The 14688-nt window shown below is 47.9% G+C and overlaps 1 protein-coding gene across 1 annotated transcript; it reads left to right on the top strand.

Annotated features, from left to right (window-relative positions):
- The first annotated feature begins 699 nt into the window (after nt 1-699).
- POLR2D (RNA polymerase II subunit D) lies at nt 700-10496 on the top strand. Its single transcript, XM_056115642.1, has 4 exons — nt 700-808; nt 6219-6399; nt 8368-8463; nt 9971-10496. Exons 1-4 carry the CDS (start codon nt 736-738, stop codon nt 10047-10049), a joined length of 429 nt encoding a protein of 142 aa, XP_055971617.1. The 5' UTR covers nt 700-735; the 3' UTR covers nt 10050-10496.
- Nucleotides 10497-14688: the final 4192 nt, after the last annotated feature.

Consider the following 14688-nt stretch of genomic DNA (forward strand, 5'->3'; position numbering starts at 1 on the left):
TGTCCCGTTTTCCATACCAGGCACCACATATGTTTCTCTGCACAGTGACAGGAGTGATCCTTGAGCCAGGAGCAATATATATATGTATATATATATATACACATACATATATACATATATATACATTTATATATATATATATAGTCAGGCGAGTTAAAGAGGGTAAGATACATGCTTCGCACCCTCAGACTCTTGCAAGTACGTGGTATCCCCCCCCCAAGCATCGACAGGAGGAGTAACAATCCCTGAGCACCCACCCTTTCTTAAAACTTGGGTCTGAGTAGACAGCAGAGCGGGGCTAGGGTCCTTCTCTTGCACGCGCCAACCCAGGTTCGATCCCCGGCACCCGGTGTGGTCCCCAGAGCGCTGCTACGGGGAATTCCTTGGTGCAGGGCCAGGAGCGTCAGGTGTGGCCCCCCTAAGTGAAAAAACGCCCGCCCGCCCGCCCACATTCTAAGCGACAGAACAGGCGAGGAAGGCGAGCTCAAGATCAACCTCTCGGTCCTTCCGGGAGAGCAGCAAGCACTTCCGGCCTCGTCACTGGGCTCCGCGATCCGGCTCCGCGCCCGCCACGAGGCCCCGCCCTAGCTCGCACGAGGGCCCGCCCCTTCCGCCTACGCCTCTTGGGAGAGCCCGCCCCTTCCGTCCACGCCCCCGAAGAGGCCCCGCCCTCCCCGCGGCTTTGCGCCACCGCTTCCGTTCTGGCCCGGCGGCTTTCCGGTGGGCTGCGCTGCGATGGCGGCTGGCGGCTGTGACCCGCGGGCGGCCGACGTCGAGGAGGACGCTTCCCAGCTCATCTTTCCCAAAGGTGGGCCCTGGGGCCGTCCGCGTGCCCCGCAGTCGACAGGCAGCCGGGAGGGCGGCGGGCCCGGGGCCCAGTCCGCGGGGCGCCGAGGTAGCGGGCCGGCGTCCGAAGCCCGCCCCTCCCGCCTCCGTCGCGGTGCTGCCCCGCGGGCTTCCTGGCACGGGGGACGCGCGTCGGTGTGCGGAGCGTGCCGGCGTGGGGGGCGTCCCCGGCCGTGCGGGGCCGGCGCGGGCCGAGCTGCGGCGGGAGTCAGGGACACCCGGCCCCGGTCCCTGTGGGCCTCGAGCCCCGCCAGGAGCGTGCCGGGCTGCAGGAACGGGAGCAGCCTGAGGGCCGCGGGTGCGACCCCCAAACCCGAAGGGCTAGGCAGGAGCCAGGACCAGGGGATGGATGGTTGGGCCGGGCACCGCCTGTGGTGGGAAGACTCGCCCGGGTGGCACATGCTAGGAGCACTGTCTGTCGCCCTGTCGCACTGACCTCCCGTTGTTCATCGATTTGCTCGAGCAGGCCCAGTAACGTCTCCATTGTGAGACTTGTTGTTACTGTGTTTGGCATTTCGGATACGCCACGGGAAGCTTGCCAGGCTCTGCAGTGCGGGCGGGATACTCTCCGTCGCTGGCCCGGCTCTCCTGGCGGTGCTTGGGGGACCATATGGGATGCTGGGAATCGAACCCGGGTCGGCCGCGTGCAAGGCAAATGCCCTCCCCGCTGTGCTATCGCTCCAGCCCCTTAAATTTTGTTTTTAAATGCATTTTTGGGGGGTGGAGCGATAGCACAGCGAGTAGGGTGTTTGCCTTGCACGCAGCTGACCCAGGTTGGATTCCCAGCATCCCATATGCCCCCGTGGGTATCGACAGGTGTGACCCAGAAAGAAAAAAAAATGCATTTTTATGACCCAGTGATTTGACGGTTTTTCATATGCTTCCTTAGTCCTTTGGGCAATCTGGTACATAATAAAAAAGGTAAAGGCCCTCCCGTTGTTGGTCGATTTGCTCGAGCGGGCCCAGTAACGTCTCCATTGGAGACTTTGTTGTTACTGTGTCTGGCATATCGAATTCGTCATGGGGAGCTTGCCAGACTGGTACATAATGATTTGTAAAAATGATTGTAGCGATACCCCTTCCAACTCTAGCATATTTTTTCACTATGTGAATGCTATCTTGATGAAAATAATTTCTGAATTTTAATGAAGCCCAATTTATCAATCATTTCTCTTAGTGTTCTCTGAATCTTGTTTACAATATATTGCATGCCAATGTTCGTGAAACAGTTTTTCTTTATTTTCTTCTAGATTCTTTATTGTTTATGGGCTGGAGCAATAATAGTACAGTGGCAGGGCACTTGCTTTGCATGTGGCTGACTCTGGTTTGATCCCTGGCATCTCATATGGTCTCCCCCAAACCCTGCCAGATAGAGTTCCTGAGTGCCGAGCAAGTTCAGAGCATTGCCAGGTGGGGCCACAAAACAAAAGCAATATATCATTTTACATTTTAGATGTCTAGTTCATATTTAATACAGCCTGGCCTCTAAAACGTATTGTTGTGGACAACGTGCAGTTGGTGTCTGTCTCCTTATTAGATTGCTGTAACATGGTTTATTGAAACTTTCTCATCATATTGTGAGTTGGCTGGCACATACGTCGTCCATTTGCCGAACAGGGTGGATAGTATCCTGTCCTGTACTTGTTCTTCTGTGAATTTGCTTTTTTGTTTGTTTGAGGGTCACACCTGGGAGGGCTCAGGGGTAATCCCGGTGCCTTGGTCAGGGGTTACTCCTGGCAGTGCTTGGGAGACCAAGTGGCGCCTAGAGTTGATCCTGTGACTCTGCATGTGGAGATGCCCTTCGTCTGCTGGAATGATAACACTGGGCTTAAGGAGCTTGCCTGTGCCCCCCCCCCCCCCACCCCTGCACCACATAGGATTCCCTGAGTTCCTTCAGGAGTGAGCCCTGAGCATTGCCAGGTATGGTGCCCCTCCACCAAATATTTATAAAATTTAAATATTTTAATAGAATAGTTTATGGGCAAGAACAGTAGTAGAGCAGTTAGGGCACTTGCCTTGCATGTAGCTGATCCAGGTTCTAGCTCTGGCACCCTAATGGTCCCCTTAGCACTGCTAGGAATAACCCCCAAGCATCACTGGGTGTGACCTCCCCCCAAAAAATGTAATATTTAATTGGGTCCAGAATGGACACGGTGGTATAGCACATACCTCATGCACGTTGACCTGGCTTTGATCTTGGACCCACCAGCAAAACAAAACAAAATCATATTTTGTGACATCACCAAGATGGCAAATGAAGATCATCCCCAAAGTGACTCCTTGCAAGAATAAAAATTGTAGCAACTATTCATAGAACAGAATTGAGAAAATTCTAGAATGTGGAAACAGGCTTAGGTTATGTCTTATGCCACTGAAATATTTACATTTCACATTAAAAAGGTAAGAGATAGTGCAGCGGGCAGGGCATTTGAATTGCAGGTGACTGACCCAGGTTTGATCACAGCCTCCTGTATGGTGCCTGAGAGCCCAGGAGTAAGCCCAACCACTGCTCGCTGTGGTCCTGAACCCCCTTAAAAACAAAATGTGTAAGAGAAATGACTGCCTGCTGCAGGTGGACAGCTGGCCCTCACTGAGGATCGCTTCTTGGAAACCCACTCCAGCATCACTCCTGAGAGCATTGGAAGAACTTGGAATCTGATCGAAAGGGGAGTTTCAGGCTAGGCTCAGTGGTAAAGCATTTGCATTGCACGTTTGGGGCCCTGGATTTGATCCTTGGCACCTTATAAACAAAGGGGGTACCTCTCATAACCATTGCTCACTGGGGGCTCCATCTCTGAGCTTGTCCCAACCAGAGGCTTCACTCATCTGCAGAACCAAGAGAGTGCAAGGCCATCTCTCGTGCTTTGGTGTTTGGGCCTACAGCTGATGATGAGTGCTTCCAGCTTGGTGCTTGGATGTTATTCTGGTGGGTGTGGAGACCATGAAGCACCAGGGATGGAATCTAGGCCTCCTGAATAAAACATGCTCACTGCCCTTTCCTTACCTTCTTGGCCTGTGGCTTCTAGTTTTAAAAGGAACTAGGCTCGGGCTGGAGCGATAGCACAGCGGGTAGGGCATTTGCCTTGCACGCGGCTGACCCGGGTTCAATTCCTAGCATCCCATATGGTTCCCCCACCCCACCCCACCCCACCCCCGAGCACCGCCAGGAGTAATTCCTGAGTGCATGAGCCAGGAGTAACTCCTGTGCTTCGCTGGGTGTGACCCAAAAACAAAAATAAAAATAAAAAAGGAACAAGGCTCTTTTCAAGGGCTCAGAGCAGGCTCCTCTGGGGATGCAGCCTTCAGTTGTTAGAAATTATGTATGTCGGGACTAGAAAGATAGTACAGTGGGTAGAGTGCTTGCCTTGTGTGCAGTTCACCCAGGTTCAATCCCCTTCAGCCCACAGGGTTCCCGAAACCCCATCAGGAGTAAGCCCTGAGCACTGCTGGGTGTAGCCCGAAAAAAAAATCACATAAGCAGGGTGTGAGGTGGGAAGGGGGTGGAACAGTGGTAGAGGAGGTAATATTCTTGCTTTGCATATGCCGACCTCAGTCTGTCCCTGAGCAGTGCTGGGTGTGACCCAAACTCCCCCATTCCTTTTTTTTTTTCTCTGCCAAGTTCCCCCTTAAAATTGCTTATGGTCTCTGTTTAAGTCTTTCAGGACCAAAGTTGGGACAAAGAGCCCGGCTGTTGCTTTAAGGCAGTCAGATGGCAGCAGGTGAAGGGACTTTGGGCTTGAGGGAAGTTCGTCTGCAATGCAGTACTTCTTGGGTTTTGTTTTATTGTCACGGAGTAGGGTTTCTTACATAAATCATTCCAGCATCCACCAACGTCCGCTTCTGCACTCTCGTTCCAGAGTCCTACCCATTCTGTCCTCCCCACCCAGGTGTGCTTCCTGCTGAAGACCAGTTCTTTCTGTTGCCTGCAAGCATTCATTATATCCCTACTTTGTTTCCTTATATCCCACATATGAGAGAGGTCATTCTCCGTCTGTCCCTCTCCTTCTTACGAACTTCCCTGAGCAGTATACTCTACAGATCCCATGCAGTAGCAAATTGCATGATTCCATCTTTTCTTATATCTTACTAGTTTTCCATTGTGGAGATGTACCATACTTGCGTTTTCTTTCTTTCTTTTCTTTAAAAAAAAAGGGGGGGTCACACCCAGCGATGCTCAGGGGTTCCTTCCAATACTGCACTCATAAATTACTACTGGCTGTGCTCAGGAGGCCACGCAGGATGGCAGGGATCAAACCCAGGTCAGCTGTGTGCAAGGCAGTCTCCATACCTGCTGTGCTATCACTCCAGCCCTTGTACTGTAGTTGCTTTATTCACTCATCTGTTCTTAGGCACAGTAACATCTCCATTGTCGTAGATTTGGGCTGTTGTTAATAGTGCTACAATGAACTTGGGAGTGCGTTTGTTATGGTCAAGAGGATTATTTTGTTTTTGTTTTATTGTTTTGGGGGTCAGACCCAGTAGTATTTGGGGGGACCATTTGGTGGCAGGGATGGAATTGGCGGCATGCAAAGCAAATGCCTTTGACTCCTTTGTACTGTCTCCCCAGCCCAGTTTTAAAATATTTATGTGGTGGCAAATATTTGAATTGCGATTAGTTCACAGACTCCATTATACAGAAATCTGGAGGGTAGGACCTTCCAACCCCATCACAAATGCCTTATAAGGAGAAGGGCAAAAGAATGACAAGCAGCTTTCTACAGGTACAGAACTAGAATTTGAGGCGTGTTATCATTATGTATTTCCAAACACTTATCCCTTCAGAACAAGTAATAATTGAAATTCAGAGTATAGTATTAGACTAGAAATAGATTATGAAGAGGATGGAAGGAAATACTGCTTAGTTTTATAATCAGTATCACATCGATTTGCTCCAGTGGGCGCCAGTAACATCTCCATTGTCGCATGCTAGTGTAGCCCAATGGCATATTGGGGCTCTTTCAGGGTCAGTGGAATGAGGCCCGTTATGGTTACTGTTTTGGGCACATCGAATATGCCACGGGGAGCTTGCCAGGCTCTGCCATGTGGGCAGAATACTCTTGGTAGCTTGCCAGGGGGCTCTCCAAGGAAATACTGTAATCAGTAACTGGCCTAATTATGGTGATGCTGGTGCTTTTCTCGAGTAGCATGACTTGGCCTGAATTTGAGTAGCGTGACTCGAGCTGCTTTTGAGTTATCTCATCAACTCTGTTGTGTCTTCTGCTACACAAGTATAAATGCAAGTAAAATCGTAGGTTGCGGGGCCTCAATTTCTACAGTGACAGACACTTGCCACTACTTTCAAAGGCAGAGTAAACCTTTGCAATGTGATGTTCCAAGGACTATTTTCAACTCACACTTGTGCTCCCAAATAGAATTTGAAACAGCCGAGACTCTCCTGAATTCCGAAGTGCACATGCTTTTGGAGCATCGGAAGCAGCAGAACGAGAGCGCCGAGGATGAGCAGGAGCTGTCCGAGGTCTTCATGAAGACACTGAACTACACGGCCCGCTTTAGTCGCTTCAAAAACAGAGAGACCATTGCCAGTGTTCGGAGGTGAGTCCCACACCCATAAGAGAAAGGGATTTTATTTATTGTTGTATATGTGAAGCAGAATAGCTTTTGTTGAAAGATATTTACTGGGCCAGAATGAAACAACAGCAGACAGGGTGTTTGCCTTGCACGCTGTTGACCCAGATTCTATCCCTGGCACTATATATATTCCCTCACGCTGGCCAGGAGTGACCCGAGTGCAGCGAGAGAAGTAAGCCCAGAGGACCATTAGGTGTTGCCCGAAAAAAAACCTCCCTGCCCCCCTCCTCCCCTAAGGAAAAAAGGTTAATCCGGATGTTGTCATAAGAAAGCCTTGAACTCTTTGTTGTTGTTCCAGTACCATGCTGGGTTGGTTGGTTGGTTGGTTTTTTATTGAATCACCATGAGATACAGTTGCAAAGCCAAAGCTTTCATGTTTGAGTTTCAGTCATACAATGATCGAACACCCATCCCTCCACTGGTGCACGTTTTTCACTACCAATGTCCCTAGTATCCCTCAACTCATCCCACCCCTCCCCCTGCCTCCATGGCAGACAGTTTCCCCCATACTCTCTCTCTGCTTTTATGCATTATGGTTTGCAATATAGATACTGAGAGACTATCAGGTTTGGTCCTTTATCTACTTTCAGTACACATCTCCCATCCCGAACAATCCACATCATTGACTTAGTGATCCCTTCTCTATTCCAGCTGCCTTCTAAGCCTTGCACTCTTTTTTTTTTCTTTTTCTTTTTCTGGGTCACACCCGGCGATGCATAGGGGTTTCTCCTGGTTCATGCACTCAGGAATTACTCCTGATGGTGCTCAGGGGATCATATGGGATGCTGGGAATCGAAGCCAGGTCCGCTATGTGCAAGGCAAACACCCTACCCGCTGTGCTATCACTCTAGCACCTAAGCCTTGCACTCTTAATGATCCTTTTATGGCTCTAGAATGACCTTTAGATTCTCCTGTAGCTTTTATTTTCTGAAGTATTCCACCTTTTGTGAATGGTTCCTCAGTTTCCCCATCTCCAAAGAGCTCGGGTTTGGCATCTCAAAGGGATGTGGTCCTCATGTCTTTGGGCAACTTCAAGACCAAGGCAGTTTCTTAAATTTTGTTTCTTCTGGGGCTGGAGCAATGGGATTAGGGCTCCCGTTTGGAGTAAAGCATGTGCTCCAACACTTTGAGACATCCCTTGCATTTGAAATTGTTTTATTTAAAAAGATTCGGGGGGAGGGGGGCTGTAGTGATAGCACAGCAGGTAGGGCGTTTGCCTTGCAATCGGCCGACCTAGGTTCGGTTCCCAGCGTGCCATATGGTCCCCTGAGCACTGCCAGGGATAATTTCTGAGTGCAGAGCCAGGAGTGACCCCTGTGCATTGCCGGGTGTGACCCAAAAAGCAAAAAATAAATAAATAAAATAAAAAATAAAATAAAAAGATGGGGGGGTGGCTGGAGCAGTAGTACAGCAGATAGGTTGCTTGCATGCAGCTGACTCAGGGTTAATCCCCGGCGTCCCATATGGTCCCCCAATCCCCAGTGGAGTGGAGGTGGAGGAGGTAGGAAGGAAGATGATGATGAGCTTATTATTTACTTGAAATTTATCAAAACATCGTGTTGTAGTATCAATATTACTTGATAGCAATACTTTCAATAATGCCAGGGATCAAACCAGGGTTGGCAAAACACAAAGCAAATACCTTAGTTCTTACTCATTACTCTCTCTGGCTCCTCTTGTGACATTTTCATAATGTCATTTTATAAGTGCTTTACTTTTTCTCTTCCTTGTTTGAATAGCTCACTGCATTTTGTATTCATCGTCATATTTTATTTTGGTTTCTGGGTTACACTCGGTAATGCTCCTAGGACCATGAGATGCCAGGGATCAAACCTGGGCCAGCCACATGCAAGGCAAACATCTTACCTGCTGTATTATCTCCGACCCTGCTATTCATCATTTAAGTTTTTTTTTTTCTTTCCCTACATTCAGTTTATTACTACAGAAAAAACTACATAAATTTGAGCTGGCGTGTCTGGCCAACCTTTGCCCCGAGACCGCAGAGGAGTCCAAGGCTCTGATCCCAAGGTTAGTAACAGTTTGGGGAGTTCACGTGCATTGGGCCAATTCTTAACAAGTAAGAGTAACTTTAAAGGTGCGTGCATTTAAGATTTTAATAATCACCAAAGCTGAAGGTGTAACTTTATTAAAAACAGAATATGAGGGGGCTGGGACTAGAGGGACAAAATACAAGGATGGTGGTTTTTGTTTTGCTTTCTGTTTTTTGGCTGCAAGGAGCTGTGCTAAGGGCTTACTCCTGGAGATGCTTGGGGGACCATATGGGGTCTTGCGGATTGAAGACCCTGGTTGGCTGCCTGGAAGGCAAGTGTCCACCCTGCTGTACTATCACTCCAGCCTCTGAAGATGGGGGTCTTATTGCATAATTGTTAGCAGAAGTGTGGAGCAACTAAAATTTGATGTAAATTAGTCCCAGTCGCTTTATTCCCTCCCTGTCCTCCTTCCTTCCAAACTGAGCCACATTCCCTAGCTCAAAATGCAGTTTTAAAAAAAAAATTGAAGCCACATACAGCAGTGCTAGACTCAAATTCCAGGCTCTTCTTGCACTCCAGATCTTGAGGTATCTTTTGGCCACCTTTATTCTTTTTGTTGTTGTTGTGCTGTGTTTTTTTTTGGGGGGGGGGGCATACCCAGCAGTATTACAGGCTCACTTTGCATTCGGGGATCAATTCCTGGTGATGCCTGGGGGACCATACTGGATGCCTGGGATAGAACCTGGGTCAGGCATGTGCAGGACAAGCAGCTTACTTGCTGTGTTGTCTCTGAAGCTCGCATTCTCCTTTGCATGATTTTATAACAGAACTGTGGGGATAAGGAGAGAGAGAGAGAGAGAGAGAGTACACCCTAAGGTTTGAGCCCTGGGCCAGAAGTATGGAATGAGCTTTATACTGGACTGGATTCCTGCCCCCCTCATACAGTCACTTTAGAGAACAGTCTAATAAAGATTGTCTTGACCACATTTAATAGAGTTAAGTATGATATATCCTATAGTGCAGAAATTCATATTTAAGAGTAAGCCCTGAGCACAGCCAGCTGTGGCCCAAAAAAACAAGTGTATCCATTCCTGGGTACATGTCCTAAAGTCAACTTGCAAATTTACAAGAAAACATTTATTCCAGTATTTATTGCTGTGATCACAGAAACTTGACAACAATCTGTCAGAAATTTAAAAAAAAAAAAAAAAAGATGAATTTGGGATTGCAGGGGCCAGAGAGGGAACCTGGGACACTGGTGGTGGAGTCAGTAATAGAACATCACATGTCTGAAACCGAACAAAAATTTAAAATGAACCATCGGTTTGTTTCTAGTTATTAAAGAAATATGTAGAGATAAGGCCTAAGGTTATCTTTTTATACCTTTTCTACATCTGATGTACTTTATAATGTATTTCGAATGAAACGCAGAAAGAAATCGTTTCCAAATCAAGCTGTCCATGTTTCAGGACCCTGAGATGGTGAGCAGGCAATGGAGCAGGGGCCTTGCCAGTTACTCAGACTCTTTGTGTTTCTTCCTGTAGCCTCGAGGGCCGGTTTGAAGATGAGGAACTCCAGCAGATTCTTGATGATATCCAGACGAAACGCAGCTTCCAGTATTAACCTCCAGCCATCCCTGCTTGAAGCCGCCATGGTCCCAGTACTGGCCTGACTGTATGGGAATCCCATGGAAGAAGACACTCAAGTTTCCCTGGCGGCAGCAACCCGGCCTGGCCTTTGTTCAAGTTGCAGTTTGAAACTTGACTATTGGACCATAATGGGCTTGTCCTCACAGCGAGGCTTTCGTTGTGGTGGACGCCTTAGGCTTCTTGAGCTTGCCTCTGGGTGGGTGAAATAGGTGACAACCTCATACCAGCAGTCTTGACTTCTCTGTTACGTACATGACAACCTCATACCCGGATTCTTGGCCCCTTGATGCTTGGATTCTTAATGTTTCCTCTTTAGATTTCAGTGGTTTTATAGTTTCTGATACTAGGGAACATACAGAACTGCTATAGGCAACAACAGTTTACCTAAATGTGAAAAGAATTAAAGCAGACCAGGATGATGTTTTTGTTTCTTCTGGGGTTTTTTTTTGGGGGGGCGGGTGGATGGGGTCATACCTATGTTACTCGGAGGCTATTTCTGGCTGTGCTCAGGAATCACACCTGGTGGTGCTGGGGGGACCATATGCAGTGCCAGGATCCAAACTGGCTTGGTGGAATACAAAGCAAGAGCCTTAGAAAGAATTCTATGCTTTTTTTCTCCATGAATGGACTTGCACCCTGGGGGCAGCGCTTACACATTCCAGTGTTGGGTGCCCTTTATTGTGGTGTGCCTGACGGGACCTAATGGCTGGAATCACACGTGGCTTATAGGGGCGGTACCAGAGGTTTAACTCCATGAACTCAAGCCTCTTAGGTGCTTTACCACTGAGCTGTTTCATCTGTTTAGGGAGCCACACCTGACAGTGCTCATCCTGGCTCTGTGCTCAGGGATCATTCCTATTGCTTGGGACCATCTGAGGTGGCAGGGATTTCTGGTCTTGGCCAAGTGCCTTAAGCCCTGTACTGTCACTTGGGTCACCTTGTTTGTAAGGTTTAAAGGATGGTAGTATGGAGAGAGTGTTGTCCTTGTGCCAGTAGTAAGAAGAGCCCTGAAGTAGAAAACTGGGAGAAAACTTGCTAATGGAAGCAGTTACATTAGTGGAGGTGAGTGTGTGAAGTATCAGCCACAGCCCTGAGGTCCAAGTGTTGTGCCTTTTGAGACTGGATGGAGATTCGGAGTTTTTGGTCTTTTTTCTTTTTTTTTTTTTTTCTACAACTGGTGGTGCTCAGGGTCTACTTTTGACTCTGTGCTTGGGAGATGTCCCTAGTAGTGCTTAGGGAACCACAGACGGTGTCAGGGGGCCAGCCATCCTGCGTACAAGGCAGTCACTCAGCCTCTCTCTCTCCGGTCCTGGAGTGTTTTTTAGTTTGGCGGACGGGGAGGCTGTTCCTGGACCATATGTGCTAATGTAGAAAGTAGAAAAATCAGGACCAGAGAGAGTACAGTTGATAGGGCTTTTGCCTTACACTGATCTGATATGGTCCCTAGAGCCTGCCAGGAGTGTTTCCTGAGTGCAGAGTAAGAGTAAGTAAGCTCTGAGCACCACCAGATATGACCCCTTCCCCCCTCAAAAAAAAAAAAAAAACGGAAAAGAGAGAGTATAGTGGATAAGGTTCTTACTTGCATGCAGCTGACCAAATTAGGTTCATGATTCTGCATATGGTCCCCAGAGCCTCATCAGGAATAATCCCTGAGTGTAGAGCCAGGAATAAGCCCTGAGCATAGCTGGGTGTTGCGTCCCCCGCCCCCAAAAAAAAAAGAAAAGCACACCTATGTACATGATAGCACTTAGTCCAATAGCAAGGCTATGGAAATAACTCAGGTATGTCCAATGACAGAAGAGTGGATAATGAAGGTGTGGCATACGTACCCAGTGGGATACTCTGCAGACACAAGGGTGATGAAATCATGCAATTTACTACAACTTGGATGGAACCAGAGGATCCCATGTGAATTTAGAAGAACAAGGACAATTACAAATGACCTCAATAATCTGTGGTGTATAGAATAATATCTAGGGAATGGAAGGTATCAAAGGTGGGTTCTAGATTATAGAAACAAATGCCAAGGAAGGAATGCAGGGACTCAGGAGGTCTGGGGTAATGGGCAAGGGGTGCAGACATAAGGTATCTGTACATCTAAGCCATTCAGACACACGGGATCAAGCCACTACACTCTTAAACTTCAAAATACGTCCTTCAAGAATTCAGTTTGGGGTGGGTCGGAGAGGGGAGGAAGAAGCCCAGAGCCACCGGGGAAAGGATGCAGTAACTCATGAAGGGGCTGAGTTGAGGCCATTGTGTCTGAAAACCTGTCGTCAACAAATTTATAAATCACAGTGTCCGAGGAATAATACATATAAATCAAAGAAGCATATTTGGTGAGTAGGTCATTTCTCCTGGGATCAGAGAGGTTGTGCAACAGTCTCAATGCTCTGCAGGCAAGAGGCCCGGGTTTGATCCCCAGCACCACATGATATAGCCTGAGGACCACAAGGCATGACCCCCAAAGGGCCCCAAAACAAAAATAATGAGTGACAATTTGAAAACTGGAAACAGAGTACATGCGGTAAGGCAGCCAACCTGTGTTTGCTCCCTGGCACTGCATAGGATTCCTCAAGCACTGCTAGGAGAGGTCTAACCACCCCAAGGGCCTCATAAGTTCAAAGCAGGTGCTTCCCTGCTGAGCTATGTCCCTAGCATAAAACACATTGTTTTACTTCAGTTGCTAAGGCAAGGGTATTCAGGTCTGGAGACTACAGAAGGTAGGGTGTTTACCTTGCATGTGGCCAACCTGGGTTTGATCCCTGTGTTCCGTACGGTTTCCTGAGTGTAGAGCCAGGAGTAACCCCTAAACGTTGCTGGGTATGTACCTGCTGACCCCACCACCAAAAAAAAAAAAAAATATATGACTTGATTTCTCTAAGTTACTAGCTGGGTATTTTTGTTTCTGCCCTCACTGGGCTGTGCTAAGGACTTGTTTCAGGCTTTGAGCTTGTGTGATCAGGGATCAAATGTTGCTGGGGCTCAGATTTAGGGTCAGCCACATGCAAGGTAAATTCCTTGACCTATATACTATCTCTCCAGCCCCAATCAGTGGTATACTTTTTGCAGAGAGGGAACTGCCCATGCCCAGCGATGCTCAGGGCTTACTCCTGGCTCTGCACTCAGGAATCGCTCCTGGTAGACTCAGAGGACCACATGGGCTGCTGGGGATCCAAACCAGGTCAGCTTTGTGCCAGGCAAACACCCGACCCACTGTACTGTGGCTCCAGCTCCATCCATGGTTTCACTTTGGGCAGGATCTCCCTAGCTGGGCGCAGCACCCGGGGGATTACTCCCAGTGATACTTGTCCTAACTGAGCAGACATGATGATTCGTGCTCCGGCACAGTAACATGCTGTGAGACACAGTGGTTCTGGGGACCACTAGAGCCATCCCTGGCAGTGTTGGGGATATCGAGGGCGGGCACAGAGGGTGCCAGGGATTGAACCTGGTGTCTAGTTAATCATACACTGCAACCCTCTGAGAGAGCTCCCTGGCCCAATTCATTTGGGTGAGTGGCTGGGTTGGGCCTGACCTCGCTCAGAAGCTACTCTTGATTGATCAAGGCTCAGTCCTAGGAGTACTCCGGATCATATGCAGTGTTAGGGACCGAACTTGGCTGCATGCTACTCGCCCAATTCTTATCTATGTTTGAAAGAAACTATCCTCAGGCAACTTTATTTGGAGGGGAGGGGGCACCTCTGGCAGCATTCAGGGATCACACCTGGTGGTGCTCAGGAAACCATATGGGATGCTAGGGATCAGACCTGGGTAAGCTGCATGTAAGGCACACGTCCTACTCACTGTAGCATCTCTCTGGCCCTGACTACATTATTGCTTGGAGATTTGATCAGTGTTCTCAGGTATGTAATGTATATAATATCTATTCCATACTTAGTCTTTGAGGTGGTTGAATGAGAAAAAACTCAGTCTACTGTAGTCTGATACCCCTTCAGTGTTAGCTTTTGTCTCAGTCAGATAATCTTTCATATTATGCACATTATATAATAGGTAGGCACTAATTAATGGCAGTAAGATACTTAGCAGATTTAAACAAAAATGTTCAGGGCTGGGAATGTAGTTCAGTGGCAAGATCATCTTTGCATGCATGAGACGTAGGTTCTGTCTCCAGCCTTGAAGGGAAAAATAAGATTCCACACTAGGAAATTACTTTTAAAGCCACCCAGATGGTTGTGGAATCTGGTCAACAAATTCTGTTGGCCACTGTTTAGTTCTAGAAAGTACATTTAAAGAATAGACTGGAGAAATAGTACAGTGGGGAAGGCGCTTGCCTTCCGGGTTTCATCCTGGCATCCCATATGGTCCCCAAAGACCCGCCAGGAGTGATTTCTGAGCGGAGAGCCAGGGTAACCCCTGAGCACTGCCAGGTACAGCCCCAAAACCAAATAAAAATAAAGAATAGTTAGATACCCTGAAAAGCTTTTATCATATGGTCCTAATATTTATTGCTTACATTTCTTCTCAGAAGACTTCTGGCCAAAGATTTTCCAGTGCTGGTAAAATTCAGTTTTTGGTTTTTTTTTTTTCTTAAGTAAAGAACTTTTAAGGACAAGTGGTTTAGACACTGACTGATTCTGATTTGATTCCAG

The sequence above is a fragment of the Sorex fumeus genome, unplaced genomic scaffold (assembly GCF_029834395.1).
Source record: "Sorex fumeus unplaced genomic scaffold, SorFum_2.1 ptg000029l, whole genome shotgun sequence".
Classification (NCBI taxonomy): Eukaryota; Metazoa; Chordata; class Mammalia; order Eulipotyphla; family Soricidae; genus Sorex; species Sorex fumeus.